Genomic DNA, 20,083 nt, shown 5'->3' on the forward strand with positions numbered 1-20,083 from the left:
TAGCCTCTGTTTGCCAGAAGCTGGGAATGGGCAACAGGGATGTATCACTTGATGATTACCTGTTCTGTTCATTCCCTCTGAAGCACCTGGCATTGGCCACTGTTGGAAGACAGGATACTGGGCTAGATGGACCTTTGATCTGACCCAGTATGGCCATTCTTATGGGACCCAGCAAAGATTTCCCACTGAAGGTAGGGTGGGGGATTCTAGAGTATTGGTCACAGAAGTCCAAAGAACCTCTGCTGGTATATGAGTATAAAAACATTTTTGTAGCTCTATAAATTATGAAGCACCTGCTATTTATTTTGATTTTTAACTTGAGCATGTAAACTTGAATCTGTGTCATCTGGATACACGATATAGAGTCTGATGTATTCTAAAACGTGCATGCCCAGAAAGTGGGAGATGCTGCATCCTTGATGGTGGTGTTGGGAAGATTATCATTCTGAATCTGTCTCAACTATTTAGGTATAAAACAATTTATTATTTGCATTACGGTAGTGTCTGATGCCACAGTCAGGATCAGGGCCCTTGTTTGTCTAAGCACTATGCATATACATAACAGAAAGACAGTTCCTGCTCCAGAGAATTTATAATCCAAGTAAGGCAACATGTCTGCATGTTTCTCTAATAGGTGGAAAATCTGCAACAGGAAAGTGCCAGCCTGAAGAAACAGACCCAAAAAGTAAAGGAGCAGTTCCTACAGCAAAAGGTGGGTATACATAGCCATTTCAAAATTGTATTTAAAATGAAAAAGATTGTGTGTTGCCGGGAAGGCATGTACTAATAGGTTGATGGCATCTTACTTCCTAATGAAAATGGTATTATTTAACTGACAGGCCATTATAGCAAATAGAAGGAATGTTGTAATACAATTCATTGTGAGGTATATTTCTGTAGGTTATACATTGATTTTTTTTAAAAAAAACTGTAATTGACATAAAAGCAGACATGTAGGCCAAATCGTGTTCCCATTAAAGTCTGGGAAGTTTGTCACATGGACTTCATTTGGCCTACAATATGTTAAGATTTATCTAGGTCATTTGTACTAGGTGACAACTTCTTCAGCAATATTCATTTTTATAAAAAAATTGGGTAACTCTTCAAGTACCTTAAATTTAATGCGACTGTATGAAATTCTGTTGGCCTGGGGAATTTTAATTTAAAAGAAATAATTTGTTTTACTCCAAATCTTGTTTGGAATTATATAGAATATGATTCTAATTTTAAACTAAAGATGTACCAGGACTTCAGATGTCCCCTATAGTGGCACTGTTGACTGTTACCATTTGCTTGCCTATTAGTCCAACAGTTGTTTTAGAAATTGTATCCTGGTGGATAGCTCTCTGATTCTGACGTGCACTAGGTAATGGTGGAAGCTTATCGAAGAGATGCAAGTTCAAAGGACCAGCTGATTAGTGAATTGAAATCTACAAAGAAGCGGCTGGATTCGGAAGTGAAAGAATTAAAACGGGAGCTACTGAAACTTCAAGGTGAAAAGCAGTCCATTGATGTTGAACGCTCAAGACTTCAGAAGGAAGTATCCCAGGTTCACCAGCAGATGGTGGAGTTAGAAAGCCACCTCCAGTCAGTGCAAAAAGAACGGGATGACATGGAGATACAGCTACAGGTAAGGAGTAAATCTAGTGCAGTTATATCAAGGATAACAGACATTTGAGCTGCAGCTAATCCTATTAATTATTGAGGTTTTGTAGTTAAGAGTAATCTTTTAAACTAAGGTTACCAAATATATATTGAAGGCAGTTGTATGTTACTTACTTTTGATGGTTAAACTGAATGATGATGTATTGCTATGTACTGGTACTATATTAACCCATATTGAAGTCAGTGGCATTACATTGATTTTATACCAGTAACAGAGTGGAGAATTAGGCTGCAGGTGTGATAGAGATGTGCTGTGGAGGCAACACTCCTAGCTCCCAGAGTTGTCAGGAAGTGCAAGTGTCTTATTTTGCTCAACAACAATCCTTCATGTTAAGGACTTGCTAAGCATATGCTAAGGGGACTACTGCCCAGTCTGTAGATGTCAGGATAGTGACTAGAATTAAAAAGGGATGGGGAAGGAGACTGTTTGATACATGGAAGGAAACATACTTCCCCTCTCACCCCGAATCCTTGTATATAGAAAAGGAAATAGTTTTGAAAATTACCACATTACTTTGTTGTTGATATATTAAACTAAACCTTATCATAAACTGGTTGCCAAATAGATACATAAGTAGTCCTGTTTTTACCATTCTGATACTGTGTGTGTATGTATAATATACACATACACATACACATGTATATAGCAAACCGGAATGAGGATTTCTTTTGTGCTTACCATATTTTTTCCTTTTTTAAATTCTTCCTCCCTCACCTTTTTTTCCTCCTCAAGTCTTTGCAGATTGATAAAGAACAAATGACATCTCTTGCTGAGGTGAATGAGGTATTAAAACTACAGGTAGAACAAATGCAAGAGGAAGCCAAAAAGTAAGTCAGATTTTTAATAGCCAGAATAACAGTAGCACTCGCTATTCCTATTGTGCTTTTTTACTTCAGTGTACTGTACACAAATTACTGTTTAGTTTTTTTCCCTACCCTTGTATGGCAGCTGTATTTCCATTTTACAGCTGGATAAACTACTTAACATCTGTGCCCCAATGTAGCCTGGACATGGAAGTTGTTGGTAGGTCAGAAACTCATGAGTTTCAGGTTCACAGACCTCTCCTCTGACCATTTCTCTTTATTTCCAAGCTTTGTGGTATATGGCATGAGGCCAGAGGCACCTGAAATTGTACAAATAGCAAACTATTGCTCACCAAAAGTGGCTTTTTGCAATTGGTGTATATTGAAACAGTTGTCACACAGATGGCAACATTAATAAATCTTATTTTTTAATAGTACTGTCTTTCATAAGCACTAAATTGAAAACCACAAATATTAAGTGTTACTGTGGCTGTAGATGTGATGAGAATGGGATGGAAGTAGACATATGTAAATGAATATTGGGAAGGAGAAAGGGAGCAGTACTATAGGATCCACCACTGTAAAAGTACAGTGCAGCCCTACACAAAAGTGAGTTTGACAAACAAAGAGAAGTTAAACTCAGGAGTAGTTTTCCATTTCATTTACACATGTCTACAGCAATGCTGCCCAAGTCTTGCCACTGTTCTTGTGCATCAGCAACAAGAGAGTGCATCGCCAAGGACTAACTATCAAATCAGAAAATGGCTTTCTGCAATTAATATACTAATTTTGTGGAGTAAACAACTTGGTATTGTCCCTTAATATTTGAAAAATGTGGTTTATATTCTAAGCAAAAGCTTTAGTTGTTCTTATATCAGTCTATTTGATTTTATGTAACTTTGGGAATAAATAGCTTCTTTGGGAATTAGTATCATGTTAGGGGTGTTTGCTATGACCTCTCAGTAGAGTTTTGTTAATCTAGATGTTTAATTGTTTAATACAGTTTTTAGGGAGTTCTCTTTGTGCTTTCTTATTCTAGGGCCATCACTGAACAGAAACAAAAAATGAAGCGTCTGGGGTCAGATCTGACCAGTGCACAGAAAGAAATGAAGGCAAAACACAAAGCCTATGAGAATGCAGTTGGCATTCTTAGCCGCCGGCTGCAGGAAGCCCTCACTTCAAAGGAATCTTCTGAACTGGAGCTGAGCAAACTAAAAGCACAAATCGCTGATGGAGGAAATAACCAGGCTTCCCATGTAGGATGATGTCCTGTAACTTCGTTAGTAGAGAGATATGATTAGCTTGCATTACTACTAAATACTTAAAGACATGGCCTTACCTATAGGTTCATTTATCATACAGAGAAAAATTTTGGTAATGAGATCTTTGGGCAGGATTGTATTTTACAGGGTTTTACCTTCTACTGAAAACACTGCAAGTTTTTCTGTGTATCTATATTAATTTATACCAACAACAAAGCTTCATTCCTGTAGCCAGCTGTGAAATCTCCTTTCAGGACTTAAAAAGTTAATAACTATGATACTTTTCAAACTAAAATAAACTAGAAGCTTGCCCTTTAACATGCATTTAAGTCCATATGCTACGTTTCAGTCATAGGAGAATTCACTTAATGTGTGCCTTGATTTATTATTTACTGCAGAAGTGGTTTTCTTTAAAGTATTATTTAAATATTGTGAAGATACTGCCAGTTTCCAATTTCCAGACCTATAGTCCATGTGCCAGTGTCTCAAACTGTGAGAGAATTTCCTTATCAAAAATAAGGAAAATGTTTTGGCAATCTCCGAATATATGAGTAAAATAAACAGCCAACCCCCAGTTATAGCTACACTTCAGAAGGAGTGTCAGCCTTAGCCCCGAATTCCTGTTAATGTTCCTGTTATTTAAGTGCAGGTTTTCAGTATTTTCTTCTTGTATTGAAATATAATGAAGCCTTTTTTACTTATTAACTAATAGTTTCTTCTTTGCTTGCACCAAACACTCTGTCCTCCTTTAAATCCCTCCTTAAATCCAACTATTTCCCCATAGATTTCAAATGCTAAAGCTCTTTTTTGATGTTGTATGAAGAATTCTGTTCTTATTGTGTATATTGTCTCTGTCAGTGAAAGAAGGCAAGCTTCTCAAGGCAGAGATGTGACTTTTTATATGATTTATATGGCATCTATGATGCAATGTAAATAAATTCATTAAAAGAGTGATTTCCATTATAGCAAAATATGAATCTGTTAAATGTAATTTTTTCCCCCACCCGACCCAAAATATTGTCCATTAAAGCACTTTAAACTTCTACCTGTTGGAGGAATAAACTTGTTAAAAAGAACAGTTGCTTCTGCAAAACAAGTGTTCTACTAACTAGGCTTCTGATGTCTCTGTCTTTAGGAAAGGATTCAAGCTTTGGAGACAGAGCTGCAGGCTGTTAGCCACAGTAAGATGATGTTGGAGAAAGAGCTGCAAGAAGTAATTTCACTCACCAGCCAGGAGCTTGAGGAGTACAGGGAAAAAGTGATTGAACTTGAGGATGAGGTAATTGCCTGAGCTTTCCTGGCAGACAGGGAGGTTCAGTGTACAGCCCAGGGGGAAAAAGAGGATTTGGGATTGAACTGTTCAAATAAAATGAAAGTATGTTATAATCTTACAAAAGGAAGATTATGTCCACCACACTTGCTAATTTTGCTGCAAGCTGCCAACTCCTCGTGGTTTTATTGGTCCCTTATCATTAATACTACGATTTATTCACCGGTATTTTTAGTAAAAGTCATGGACAGGTCACGGGCAATAAACAAAAATTCACAGCCCATGACCTGTCCTTGACTTATATTATAAATACACCTAACTAAATCTTGAGGGTGGGGATGCTGCTGGGGGGGCACCCCAGAAGCCATTGCTGGGGGAGCTCCTGGGGAGGAGGGGCAGCGGTACCAGCTGCCAGGGGCCACCAAGCAGCGGCTGCTCCGGCCGCCCCAGAGACTGCTGCTCAGGCAGTCTCTGGGGCCAGCCACACCGGCCACTGCTCAGGTGGACCTGAGGCTAGCTGCCTGGGGACTGCCTGAGCAGCAGCCAGTGCAGCTGACCCCAGGACCGCTCCAGCTGCAGTTGGTGCAGCTGACTGCTGGGCCGCCCCAGGGACTGGCTGCAGAGCCGTTCCAGCAGCGGCTGCTGTGGCTGTCCCTGGGGCCACTTCAGCAGTTAGCCCCAGAGCCAGCTGCTTGGGCAGCCCTAGGGTCAGCCACGCTCGCCGCTGCCCTACTTACAATACAGGAAAAAAGAGTAGGGGTGAAAGAAAAGAAGCTCCTACATGAAAGAGACCAACTATGCCTGGTCAAGAGATGCTGAGTACCCAGGACTCCCATGAATTCACTGTTGAAACACTAAGGTGGCACTAGAAATATATGCAGGATTGACCTCTCTACCATCAGTAGCTCATCCCTTCTTTTCTTCTCCTATGGACAGTACTTATGCCCTCTACTTCTAGCCAACATTTTAATCTCCCGAAGAAAATCAGAATAAGAATGTGGTTGAACTAAATTTTAGAAGCATCTATTGTGAAAGTTGGAAAAATTTTCTAATATCATATGCACAAAGCAATCATCATGTTTGATGAGTCTACCTCACAACTGCTTATGGCAATAATATTGTGATTTTATTTTTTTTGGTTGCAGCTTCAGGAATCTAGAGGTTTCAGGAGGAAGATAAAACGTTTAGAAGAAATAAACAAGAAGTTGGCCCTCGAACTGGAACATGAACGAGGGAAGCTCACTGGTCTTGGTCAGTCTAACACTGCTTTGCGAGAGCACAACAACATCCTCGAAACAGCACTAGCAAAGAGAGAGGCAGACCTGGTACAGCTGAATCTCCAGGTATTCAAAGCATTTGACTTTTTGATGTGACATTTTTAGAAGAGAAGGTTAATATTCTTCTGATTGCAGAAGGTACAGGGACTGGATTATGTCTGTAGATTTTTCATTCAAAATACGTGTTTAAAGATATGGTGTGCTTTCTCCAGGTCCAGGTCTCATGTAGCTTACATTAGAATAATAATATAGGTATGGGAGACATGTCATTAAAAAAAAATCCTGCTGGATTAAATTAAGAACTTTCTCAATGAAAACATTAACAAAAATTTGCAAAAGTGAAAGTGACAAATTTAATACAGCTCTTGTTAACATATACCTTGTACCACAAAGATCTGATATCATTGTTGATGATCGTACTAATTTTAATATTTGTCAATATAGCACCTTCCCCATCTCCAATCTACATTTAGCATCACTGAAATATAGCCATTTCAGGGGTGAGAGAGCAGTGTGCAGTGAGAGTGAATAGCAGTAATGGGAGGGGAAGTTTTGCCAAGGATTCTCAGGCAAACTCTTACGCTTTCATAGGTGCCATGGGATCTTTAAAATGTGCAGAAAAGATCCACGTGCCTAATACATTTCATGTTACTTACTTCCTTTGGAAGGTTTTGTGACATTTTTTGTTTCTGAAAAGCAGGTCCTGTCTGCACCCTACTGTATTGAATTCTGAAAGTTAAATAACTCAGCATTTGTAATTCTCCACCACCTCCAAGGGGGAAGTTGGGGCGGAGGGACATTCCTCCATCTCTGTTGGAACTTTGAGAATTCCCATGTTTTCCTCATTCCCCAGTGCCCTTGAAACTCTGCATTACAACAGTTCTTCCATCCGAGGGAGTCCACTTAAAAGCATCATTAGACTCTCAAGGCTATGCAAGTGGTGCAAGGAGAGGCATTGACCCTGTCACTAGATAAAGCATGTTTCTACAGTGTACCCAGCTCAAGGTGCAGGTGGGGGGAGTTGACCCACGGTGTGTGAATGAATGATTAAAATTATACCTAAAAACAGGGATAATATTTTATTCAAAGCCAGCCTTTTAATAACCCTAAACCTTCATTTTTTAAAAATAGTTAACACTTCATGTCTTACACAAAACTGCATGCAAATGAACAATACTTCACTGGTCAGAATAGGTACTACTGCCTTTTTTCCCCTCTACCCCCACCCCAAATCTTCTGGACATTGTGCACAGACCCTGTGTTGGGCCATTGAACCTCTGGTTTTGTGATACCATAGGTTCAAGCAGTCCTAAAGCGTAAAGAGGAGGAGGATCAGCAAATGAAACAACTTATTCAAGCCTTACAGACTGCCTTAGAAAGAGAAAAGTCAAAAGTTAATAACCTTAAAGAGCAGGTAAGGGCTTGGATTCTGCTTTATTACTTCACAGGTGATTTAAATACAAAATATTGAATAAGTAGCAAATTCTGTTTTATGTGTGCATGTCTCATCCATGTATCATCTCTACCTTTTTATAATCCTGTAATACTGGTCAGATGAAGAGAAGCTATCTATTTTGCATCTGTAGGTTGCGGCAGCCAAAGTAGATGCAGCACATAACCGTCGTCATTATAGAGCTGCTGTTCTTGAGCTGAGTGAAATTAAGAAAGAGCTACAAGCCAAAGAACTGCTTGTCCAAGCCCTTCAGGCTGAAGCAGACAAACTACAGTAAGTACACAGTAACATATACTAAACACTAAGTTTCTTAGAACAAGGTGAATAAAATAGTTGCAATTTATTAAGAAATCTAAGAACTACTTTTGTATTTGAATTTTTGGCTTTGGCCCTCTGGTCTGTGTGGAATTAGTCCTGTCTGAGTCTTATCACTTGCCACAAGTGTGCACTGCCTGCAAAAACACTTCTATTTTCTGTCTCATGATTCTTTTACTGTATCTGGGGTACATCTTCTTCAGACCATCTCACTTGCACTTCTTACAGTTTTGATACAGATGAACCCTGCTTCATACACTAGATGAGGTTAACACTCTACTCAATATCTTGACTCTGTTGCACATCACTGAGACCTTAATTGCAGGATGACCTTGATAAGCAAATGAGGCTTCAGCTGACTATCCACTTTCTTGGTATATAGTAAATTGTTTTGTTGTGTGGGAATTTGAACTGGCTGCCTGCTGCTGAATATACTGGTTATTCCATCATGTTCCAGTCTTCAGTGGAACAACCCCTAGAATACAGGCTGTGAAAATTTGAAGTACAAGACTCAATGAAGCTGCTAATGGGATTTTGAGCTCTTTGGAATGATGCTTTTTTTTTTTTTTAAATGTCAAATAACTTCCTTAAGGCTTTGTCTAAACACACATTGTACTACTTTAACTATACCAGTGTAGTACCATCCTCTGTGGATGGAATAGTTTATTCCAATATGAGAAGGGGAATAAGCTATGCTAGTATAAGCACCTTTATACAGGTATAACTGCGACCACATTAAGAGTTCTACCCATATAACGATTTTGGTAAGAAATCACACCCCAGCTGAAATAGATATACCAGTACAAAAACTGTGGGTAGACCAGGCCTATTCCTTCCTCCACCATAGAATTAACTTGTCATCTCACAGCCTCAGTCCTTCAGTTAACACTGATATCAATGCCAGAATGGATCAATATGGGAACTGCTTCTTTTAAAATATCCTACTAACAGCTTTCCCTTCATATGAAACATTATCAGCCATCAAGATATTTGTCAAGAAGTATGTAGCTATATAACAATATATTTATCTTACTGAAATTCTGTCTTTTTTGGCTAAAATCCAGGGGTAGGCATATAGACAAAGCTTATCAAAGAAATAGTTCACCAGACTTTGCTGCTAATTTTATTAAAAATAGACTAATTTGTGCCTCAAGCTGATAATCTATATCACGTACTGTTAAATATTTCATCTTATTAGTCATATCTGTTATATTATAAAGAGAGAAAATTACAGATAATGGCAATTTGAGGTTTTTTGCCACTTCCATTCTAGGGTTCAGGATGGAAAACATTCTCAAGAAGTATCACAGTTCCAGCAAGAGTTGGCAGAAGCCGGGTCTCAACTCCAGCTTCTACAGAAACAGCTGGACGAACAACTTAGCAAACAGCCTGTTGAAAACCAAGAGGTAAAAGCTTCTAGTTAATTCCTTACTCCCATACTACATATGTCTTCTTCAGGAGCATGAAACAGGTGGTTTAATTGACACCTCAGTCGGCAATTTTTGTATGATTTTGATTTAATCAGCAATCTAAAAAGTGGGAAGATTTTTGCAACAAAGAAGTAACAATTAAAATACTCATCAAATTTGTGATTGACTGCTCCTGTAGTGAATTTTAAGGTACTTTTTTCCCCCCGCCCCCGTAGGTTGAAGACCTCAAATGGGAGGTGGAGCAGAAGGAGAGAGAAATCCAAACACTGAAGCAGCAGTTGGATATGACTGAGCAACGCAGTCAAAAGGAGTTAGAAGGAATACAAGTAGTATTACAGGTACTTGATCTGGCCTGTATGACTCTGATAGACAAGTGTTTTCATTGAAGAGTAAATCTACAATAGGGGAGGAGATACTTAGTAGGATAACGCTTAGAGGGATACTAAGCTTAAAAAGCAAAGTACTGCACAAGTGTTACATATAAAACTGTAGATTAAAACTGAGATTTTTTGAGTCTTATCAGTTTCCATTTCATTATTGTGTTTGCTTTTTGTACTGAAACGAGCTTGGACAATCAGCATAGGCTAGTCACATGTTTCTAATTGGCTTCACTTTCTGGTTCGTCTGCATGAACACAATGCAGCTGTGCCCAGTTGGCAAATAATAGCAATGGAGTGTGGTATAAGGGCGGTAGTTACTATTGAAATTAAAGAAACGATGGAAACATTTCTGTTGGGTCTTGTCAAAACTTACTTTTTATAAAATCTAAATCTAAACTTCACGTGATGGTGCCCCTTCAAGAAACCTTGCACTGGGGAATTATCAAACAAATGACTTGATAGGAATAGGTACTGTCAGACTTGTAGATAATAGTTTAAATGATGCCAGTATCTATCACTGCAAGGAGGAGCAAGAATATGCTGTTGTCCTATAACACTCTTTCAAGAGGTAATACATTGAATTAAATGTTACTGGCTTATATTAGTGGCATATCCTACACTGGCATCTGACTTCATAATTTAGCAAGTAATTGAAATATTTAAACTAGTAGAATATATAAAACATCTAGAGTCATTCAGCTTGCAGTTCAATGGTTTTTAGCAGTTAAAATATGAACACTATACTAATAAGCTGGAATTTTCCACTTTAGACTGTTTCCCTCACACTGTTTTTAAGCTTCTTTAATGGTTAATTTTTCATTCTTTAGAATATCAAGACTGAGTTGGAGATGGTGCGGGAAGATCTGTCAATGACTCAGAAGGACAAGTTCATGCTTCAGGCTAAAGTGACTGAATTGAAGAACAGCATGAAGACACTGCTGCAGCAGAACCAGCAGCTGAAGACTGACCTGAAGCATGGCAAGATGAAGAAGGTATTTAAGTAGAAAAAATACTTTATTTTAAAATAATTGGGAACGTGACATGGGAACAAAGTTTTCTATAGCATAACTTCATGAGAATCCTGATACAACCATAATATTAGAATTACATGTGGGGATCAGTGGTTTTCTTATTTTTTAAATAGTAATTCCGGGGGATTTGCTGGTTTGTAAACAGGGAGTTCACTTCTCTTTCAGCAGAATGTCTGTCTTTCTGTGTATTGAAGCAACATGTTGCATTCACATGTTGATTCAATGCAACATATCAAAAAAGGAGAGAGAGAAATAATAAACGGTGGGCAAATCTTCACTCCTTTAGATAATCCCTTAAAAGGGCACATGCTTATGCAGTCTGTCCAAGTCCTTTCTTGTCTCTTTCATTCATATTTTCAACAGTTAATGGCTTCTTCACTAGTTCTCATATTTAGTACTTATAAAGAAAGGTAGTGTAGCAGTGATTCTCTCTTTTTTTTTTTTTTTTTCTTCTGCTGACTACTTAGTAAGAGACTCTTTCATGGACCAACTCCCCTTCCAATCTCCCAGTACTTGATTATCAAAATAATTTACTTTGAGAACAGCAGGAAGGGTTTTGCAGATCACTGGTGATCCGCTGATTACAGTTTGAGAATCAGTCCCATGAGCCTAGCCCAAAATGTCCAAAAGGATTTCCTTGACCTATGCCAGTATTTTGTCTGAACTCTCTTGAGTAACTTTTTTTGTTTTTCTCCATTATAGTTTAGCTTACCACAGAGGACCAGGGCAATTAATTTAACTCCATACTGTCTCAGTTGCCTATTCATCGGCCTCTTAATAGTATGAGATCTTAGAGACTGTCCCTCTTATCTAGTATATAGAACTGAAGAACCTTTGACTCCACCTCACCTACCTGTCTAGAATATATTTGTTTACCCACAAGTATGACTGACAAACTAGACTGATTCAGTCTGTTATGTAGCTGAGCCTACTTTTTGAGTAACCTTCTATTATCCTCTGAACTCTGACCATTATGCAAGTATGTAGATATGGAGCAGGATTTAACACTGTTCCTATGTGGCAAGAGTGATGTAGAGGAACGTGTTTTATTCTTTTTCTGTTTGGGTTTTTTGTTTTTTCCTTTAAACAGAAGAAGGAACTGAAGGGAGAGACTAATTCTTCAAATCCTGTGACTCCAGTGAAGATTCCTGACTGTCCAGTCCCTGCTGCACTGCTAGAAGAGCTATTGAAACCATCAACAGCTGTGAGCAAGGAGCCTTTAAAAAACCTGAACAGCTGTCTCCGCCAACTAAAGTATGACACTTTTTTTTTTTTTAAAACCACGTTATTCAAAAAATTTTTAATATTAAAGTCTGCCACTAGTCTGCATCTGGAAGGTGACCCTTGTGTTAGTTTTCTCTTTGATGTGCTGCCTGGATTCCTGTCTGCTATAGAATGTTCATTTAAACCTTTTCATTTTTGTAGCAGTTTTCATATCTCACTCTACAAAACTCCCAAGTAAGCTGTATTGCTAAGAGAGCTACACTCCCTCCCTATCCAAAACAGATTCTGGGATGGCAGGTTGATTGAGTGTGCTAAGGTTTTTGTCTGCTCCTTATTCTCTATTGCTTTCTGCCCCTTCTTCTTCCACTTCATAGCATTATTTGCTGTCCAGCATATCAGTATATTTGTATAATGTACATCCAAGTTACTGTCACCCAGCTGTTTGGGAAGGTTAAATGCCTCCACTGAGGCTACAGTTCTGCTTCATGCCTGACCAGGGGGATGTATGGAAAAGAGCACACTGCAATGTTGCCCTCTCCCTTTGGACTAAGTGTATCCTCTCCATGTTGCTCCCAGCCCAGGGATTAAGAATCCTGAGTTTCTTGGAGACTTAGGCTATGTCTATACTTAAAACACTGCAGCTGCACTGCTGTAGTGCTTTAGTGTCGCTACAGCAATGGGAGGGGTGTTCTCCCGTCACCGTAGTTAATCCACCCCCCTGAGAGGCAGTAGCTAGGTTGATGGGAAAATTCTTCTGTTGACCTAGCATTGTCTACGCCAGGGGTTAGGTTGACTTAACTCGTGTCTCTCAGAGATATGAAAAATTCACATATCTGAGACATTAGCTACGCAATGTAAGTTTTCAGCATAGACTGGCTCTCAGTTCCCATATATAAGTGCGTTGTGTTTCCATTATGCTTCAGGTAATTTTGGGTAGATCTCAAACCTCAGAAATGATTAATCATGCCTTTTTTTTTTTTTGTGACTAACTTTCAACTGATATTTCTGCTTTCTCTTCCATCATTTTCAAAAGGCAAGAAATGGACAGCCTTCAGCGTCAGATGGAGGAACACACCATAACAGTACATGAATCAATGTCGTCTTGGACTCAGATCGAAGGGCAATTAATGGACCTAACTTCTACCTGTCCTGCAACAGCATCAGGTGAGCAGGAAATTCCTGCTGTGGACATAAAAGAACAGAATCACAGTGCTGGTGACAAAGAAGCGTTGAAACAATGACCGTTGTTTTTCATCACAACTGCTCTAAGTGTGTACAGGAATCTTTATCATTATTTGTTTCAGTGGATTTCTTTGTTAAAGGCAAAAGCAGAGCAAATGAATGGTTTCAAGGAATCAGCAAAACATTCATTGTGGACCATGCTGTATTAAGGTTTCCTGTGAGGGATGCCTTCGTCTCACTGAAGTAGTGAAATCCATGTTGGGGACAGAGGATAAATTTGGTGCATTTATGAGTCTAGGCAGAAATTCAGAGGAAGGATTAAAAAAATCTGAATTATTACTAGAGATAGGCCAAGAAGACACTGTTAGATTCTGGGTCTGGATTTGTTTAATTTAGCTAAGGGATCACTGTAATCTTGCAACATCAGATTATCTCAAATTTTTCACCATCTTGGGCTGCATCCAAATCGTATCTGGAAAAGTAAGTCTTTTTCCAGTTCCAACCATAGGCACTGGGTCAGACTTGGCAATCTGAATCCAAAACCTCCACCCTCTTGAATTCAGGCTGTAGGTGTCCGGATTTCAGATTTTGGTTCAAGCCTGCCACTAGTTATGACAAGCACCATTGCCCTATATTAAAAGAAATGGACTATAAAAAGTTGGTCAGTGTAGACCAGTAACTTTCTTTGGCAATGTTTGCCCAGGACATTGTCTGGAGTGCCTGATTTCCCTCTTGCATTCTCAGGCCAGTGTGGAGCTTTGTTTCACTGCACAAATGCTTTTTTTGCACCTTTTTATTTAATTTCTGAAGTAGACGTCCCCGGTACAGGGTATGTATATAAATAATAATCATCTGACCTGGAGTGTCTGTTTTAGTATGCGTATACAGTAAATTAAGATTGACATGGGTGTTTTTGTTACTGTCATTGTTTAATGTATGACATTTAAGTTTGCTGTTGGAAAACATTGTACATAGTCTTTACAGAAACTAGCCCAAAAAACCAGAGATTTTAGAAATGTAACTATTTTATTTGTATCTTAAAGACAAAATGATATGCCTATAAAATTATTTTTATTTTCATTAGCTTTAACTTTTTTCATCCTGCTCCCAAGTAAGTGCACACTGTTTATGAATGGGAGCATTGGCACTACTGCAGCCCTCCTTGCAGATGCACCCTGCTCGATCTAATACAAGATGACTGAAGCAATTGCCTTAGAGTCACGTCTCCTTTGATCACATCCCTATCCTGTTGACAGTGCACGGATAGGTCATCCCTTCCTCCTCATTCCTCTAGAAGTAACACCAATGCTTTGTTTTGCCTACTCTACAGTCTGAATCACACTTTGCACATGACAAACTTACATCTAGAGGAATCAGTGGATGCTCACATACATACATGTACTTTTTGTTTTTCTTGAAAGATACAGAAAATAGGGAGAGTTACATGCTCTGTAGTTTGGATTTTTTTGACCAATCATTACAAATAGATTAAATTACGGAATAAAATTAGGTTCTTGTGAGATAAGGATTGTTTGGTACTTAGATTTTGCATATACTGAGACACATTATCATCCTTATCTCCGTTCTGCAGATGGTCAAAATCCATCTTTTTCTAAAAAGACAGTTATCTTTCCTTTGAGAGGGCTGCTTTTTTGCAATATCTTAAAAAAAAAAAAAAAAAAAAGTTAAAACAAACCAATTTACCTTTTATCTAAAAATTTAGTTCTCTAAACCTCTTTTACTCAATCCTGCTGAACAGTTTGTACTACAACAGTGTCTAAACTGACTGACAGTGAAACTCCAGTATTGGATTCTCTCTTATCTTTTTGCTAAAATAAAATAAAATATATGAAGGACTGATATTAAAGTTAAAAGTCAAGGATTTCGGGTTTGAGAGGGAATGAATGGTTTAATGTGGCATTAGTTGCCAATCATGTAGGATTACTGAACGGTTTTTAAAAAAGCCAAAAACTTTACCGACTCGCCCAGATGTGCTAATGTTTATATACTACTTAAGTCTTATTTTACAGAGTGAATGGTACTGACTAATTTTGCTGCTGTTCATGTCCTTTAAGCTGCCTGTATATTGTGCTCTAAGAGGAAAAAATAAAAATACTGTATTGTTAATTGATCAAGTTAAAACTACATAATGACTAATATATTCAGTGCAAAAAATTTATCAAATGTTCAGGTTTTTAAGTAAAATACCATTTGTGCAGGTTTAATATTACTTTTCTGTGTGACAAAATGCATTATCTACAGGTTAAGAATCCATTGTTTTAATTTGTAAGTTTGGCAACATTTGTACAGCCAAAGCATTTATCTGAGATTTGTATTGTACTAGTTACCATAATGCACCCTTTTTCAGGGCAGTGCTGCATCTTTCTTATGACCGCTTTAAAAGACAACAGTGTATATTAATACAGCAAAGTAGCCTTAAGTGTATAGTTTTCCTCTTAAGAAAAGAGATAATTATGTTAAGTTGTGAGATACATTAGCAGGGCCGTCCCTATGGAGGTGCGGGGCCTAGGGCGGAAGTGATGAATCTGTCTCTTCCAGGACTGACCCATCACTTCCAGGACCAAACACGCCGGCCAATCACACAGGCCTGCAGTGGTCACCCCGATTCACTGTACCCAAGGGACGGCTCTGTAAATTTGTTATGTAAAAATTGATTTCTCCTTTACTCAACCAACCTGTCTCTGAGGGTACCCAGTTTCCTTTTTTAGACCTTTAAGATATCACACTTCTTGTTCCTTTAACTTATATTCACAAAACAAAAACAAAACCCATCCTTGGGACCCAAAAGGGGTGGATGACACTTGAGGGTGCTAAACCCTATGAAGTGCTGAGGACATCCTACTCCTAGTGAAGTCAGCAGGAGTTGAGGGAATTCAGCATGTCCTAGGAGATGCTCAGCACATTACAGGGCCAGGCCTTCACTTTAGAGCCCTTCCACCGTATTCCTTAATTCAGAGAGGTGGTGATTGTTTTTTAAAAGGTTCTCCCTTCCACCATGGGGCTCAGCATGATGTCTCCACAGCAGTCTCAGATCTCTTGTTTCTCAGGCCTGTAAAACTAGGAGTGGGAATAAAAACACTGGTCCCTCCTGCATGTATAAGAGCACTGACAAATAATTAAGAAGCAAATCGGTGCCTCATTAGCATTGGTGTGCTTTTAGAAACTAAAGGAATAATCTCAAAGGGATCTATTTTTGCTGTGGTTTTGCACTGCAATGGAATGTAATTTCTATGTATATTTCCTCACTCCTAGTAGTTGCTACTTCCCCAGCCAAGTTTTAATGATGAAAGAGAAATAAATGTTGCTGTATTGTAAAAAAATTTATGAAGTAATAAGGTGGTAAAGGCTGCAGCATTATTTTTCAAAACCATGTATTGTTTTTGTTTTTTTAAAGAAACTTTCCCAGTTGTCTGTTTAAACCTATGTTGGGAGGAAGCTTTTATAGTTAGTCTCTGGTGTTGTATTTTGCATGAAGTTTAATTCCATTGTCTTCCAGGTTACTTGGAAATTTTTGTGTACCACATTAGGTGGTCAACTCAGTCCTTCCTCTTCTTGTGAAAAGAGTCTGATCCCATACTCTTCACTCAGGCAATACCCCTATTGAAATCTGTGGGAGTTTCATGTGTGTAAGGAGTATAGTATAGTGCCCAGAATGGAAATTCTATCTAGGGCATATACATTCATGTATTGTATATTCCTCCTCATATAAGTGAAATTCAGTGTTGTGAGGGTTTAACAGCAATTAAGATATCCCACAGGGTGCATTGATGGTGATTAATCTGGTCAATATAAATTTGATTCAAAGATGGCAAATTCGCTACTGGTTTAATAGATGCACAAACTGGTGATGTATGTTTATCTTAATTTTGTGAGTGAGGTGTGAATTCTTGCATGTCATACCCCCAGTGACCAGAAGCCTTTTTTATGGGTACAGTGTTTTCATTATGAAAGCAGTGACAGCCCAGAGTAACCATTAATGCTAGCCAGATGGGATATGATGGGAGGGAAACATTCTAAATATTGTAAAAGAAATGCTGTCATGTTTTATATGTGATTTTTCAGTCATCTGCTGTCTAATTCAATTGTATTTATAAAAGCATTTGTCATTTCACAAAGTTTGAGTGGATAACCCAGGGGAGGGAGGAGTTATACTATGTACAACTAATAATTATGACCTTACAAAGCATGTAATTAAAAAAAAAAAAGTGTGCATAGGAAATCCTTAAAAGTTTTGTGCAATAAACTATTTTTGGTAAAGGGTTTCATGTTTTTACTTTGATAGTGAAATTAGTACACTTTTTTGCCGTCAACTTTTCTATATATAAAATTCTAAAGATGCTGTACAGAAACTTTTTAAAAAGATCTGTTTATATTGAAGAAATATTTTATTGTATATTACTTTACAATCAATAGTTTAAATGTTTCAAGAATCACTGTAATTATCTTTCCATTATATTTAATTTATTGAGAGTGAGCTGAACATGTCAGGAATGATGAAAGATAAGTGTGGTGCATCTCTCTTGGCTGGATTTTGCTGACATTTGAAGTCAAATGTACAAAACTAAACAGTGGGGAAATGTCGTCATGATTTTTATTTAAATACAGACATTTGAAATGAAAAGAAACTAATAAATGACTGTACCTTGCTTTCAGCATTAAACAGTGTAAGTTAAAGGGACATTGTCAACCTCTACTTCAAGGGCTCTCATTTAAAGTTGTACACACTGGCTGGTTTATTGTACAGTCATGCCTGTACAATCCCTATAAACTCTCAAGGTAGATATGCTGTACATGCCTTGTCCATACAGGTCCTATCATTAACTGACTGTGTCCTGAAACTGTTCTATAATAATGTTTTTAATATGATTTCAGGTCTTACAGCTGTGCTGGCCAGCATGAATGAAGCCTAACATTTATTTTTTTGAAGTGATGTACTATTCACAGTGGACAGCAGTTACATTTACTAAAATAATTTTGAATGGCTCTCAAAGAACATTTTGATTCCTGATCTGTCCACACTGTAGACAAAACCATACATTTAATTTAAAACTTTTGTTACAAGATTTTTTCCTAGCACATCACTTCTGTAACACTGACAGGACCAAACAGTGGGTGTAGTTTAGAGTAGACAATTTGTAGTTCAAAAATAATTGATAGTCAAATCAGCTTTCACGATGAAATGTTGCCCTAGGAAACGAAAACTTGTTTTCTACATTTGTCTGCCATGTGCTTAAAATTTTTAATTTGATGTATGTTAAAATTAGGTGGTACGAAAGGGATTCTAAATTTAATTCATCTGTCTCCACACCTCTCACCCCTTTTCTATTTTTTTCCCTTTGGCTCACTTTCCTATGACTCTGCCAATGATGCTGATTCCAAGGCACTTTGACACCTCAGAAGCATCTGGTGCAAGCTGTCTGTGTTTCAGATTTATATACACCTCTACCCGATATAATGCTGTCCTCAAGAGCCAAAATATCTTACCGTGTTATAGGTGAAACCACATTATATCGAACTTGCTTTGATCAGCCGGAGTGCGCAGTCCCGCTCTGCGCCCTGCCCCCCCAGACCACTGCTTTATATTTGAATTTGTGTTATATCGGGTCACGTTATATCAGGGTACAGGTGTATGTGTGAGGCCAAGCTAGATGATAGTGTCATAAAGTGGGTTAAAATTCAGCCTTGCCTCCAGCAGAAAAACCTTGGTTCGGTGATTGGTTCTTAGAGGGTTGCTGCCCTCTTAAGTGGGTGGAGACTTTTAAAATGGTAGTTTTATTTTAGTGAAAGGATAACTGTAAAAACACATTTACTTTCTATCCAAGAAGGGCAAACTAAAAACAATTGTAGAACTATAAACTCCATCAGTGCCAGACACCACTGAGTGGTCAGGAGACAACCAGACTCCAGGGAAACTTATCAATTCATCTGGTAACCCTTTAGCTGCAAAGTGGACTCGACCAACTAACAGGTCAAGTAAACTCTGAAGCATGGGGTTACTTTGGCACTATGTCCCTAGGAGTCCACCATTACCAATACATTGTCTACAGCCAGCCTCTTCTTTTTCAAGTTCCTCCTACAGCCTTGCTGCTTTTGTCATACTTAATAAAACAAGAAGCTGTGAGTTAGTCCCTTTTCTGGGTTTCATACAGTATCCAGTCTTGTGCCTGTTTTTGAGAGTAAGCTCTTTTTGGGCACAGATTGTTTACATTTTCTGTTTTATGTAGCTTAAGTATGTTGTTGGCACTGAAACAATCTCTGAAGCAGAGTAGGGCTTCTAAAACTAGTGAGAGAGCAGTGGCCAGTTGAAAAAGGTACCTATGCCCCAGGGGACACGCACAGCAGTATTTTCTGAAACCAGACCTGTCTGGTTCTAAATATAACCTGTGCACCTGGAGGATTACAGAAGGGCTGGGAATCAGATTCTGAATATACTGTAAATGTAACTGGATAAGGGAATACTTTTTCATAAAAGTAATAATTTTGCTGAAATACAGGGCTTCTGCACCCATCTGCTTGTTTTTAAATGTCTGAGTCAAGATTAGTGCTGTTTCTTTGGACTATTTTTAAAAATAAAGTTGAACTGTTTATCTGCATAACCTTTTTGTGGTGTTACTCATGGATGCTGGAAGACATTTTATACTGTGGGTGCTGAGAGCCATTGAACCAAACTGTAAACCCTGTCCATAATGGAAACCACTTCAAGCCAGGGGGTGCTGCAGCATCCACAGCACCTATGGTGTTACTGAATCCCAAGTTCTTTGGGATCTAG

At 38.4% G+C, this 20,083-nt stretch overlaps 1 protein-coding gene across 1 annotated transcript in view; it reads left to right on the forward strand.

Moving 5' to 3' along the window:
- Positions 1-17,575, forward strand: part of GOLGA3 (golgin A3) — a 39,175-nt gene extending 21,600 nt beyond the window's left edge. Inside the window, exons 13-25 of the mRNA XM_044990216.1 lie at positions 635-712; positions 1,367-1,630; positions 2,399-2,493; positions 3,509-3,725; positions 4,867-5,010; positions 6,147-6,344; positions 7,576-7,692; positions 7,865-8,004; positions 9,320-9,452; positions 9,692-9,814; positions 10,684-10,848; positions 11,978-12,141; positions 13,145-17,575. Coding sequence (XP_044846151.1) covers positions 635-712; positions 1,367-1,630; positions 2,399-2,493; positions 3,509-3,725; positions 4,867-5,010; positions 6,147-6,344; positions 7,576-7,692; positions 7,865-8,004; positions 9,320-9,452; positions 9,692-9,814; positions 10,684-10,848; positions 11,978-12,141; positions 13,145-13,352 — 2,046 coding nt within the window. The 3' untranslated portion in view covers positions 13,353-17,575. The remainder of the gene's footprint in view (positions 1-634; positions 713-1,366; positions 1,631-2,398; positions 2,494-3,508; positions 3,726-4,866; positions 5,011-6,146; positions 6,345-7,575; positions 7,693-7,864; positions 8,005-9,319; positions 9,453-9,691; positions 9,815-10,683; positions 10,849-11,977; positions 12,142-13,144) is intronic.
- Positions 17,576-20,083: the final 2,508 nt, after the last annotated feature.

Source organism: Mauremys mutica, chromosome 16 (assembly GCF_020497125.1).
Source record: "Mauremys mutica isolate MM-2020 ecotype Southern chromosome 16, ASM2049712v1, whole genome shotgun sequence".
NCBI lineage: Eukaryota > Metazoa > Chordata > Testudines > Geoemydidae > Mauremys > Mauremys mutica.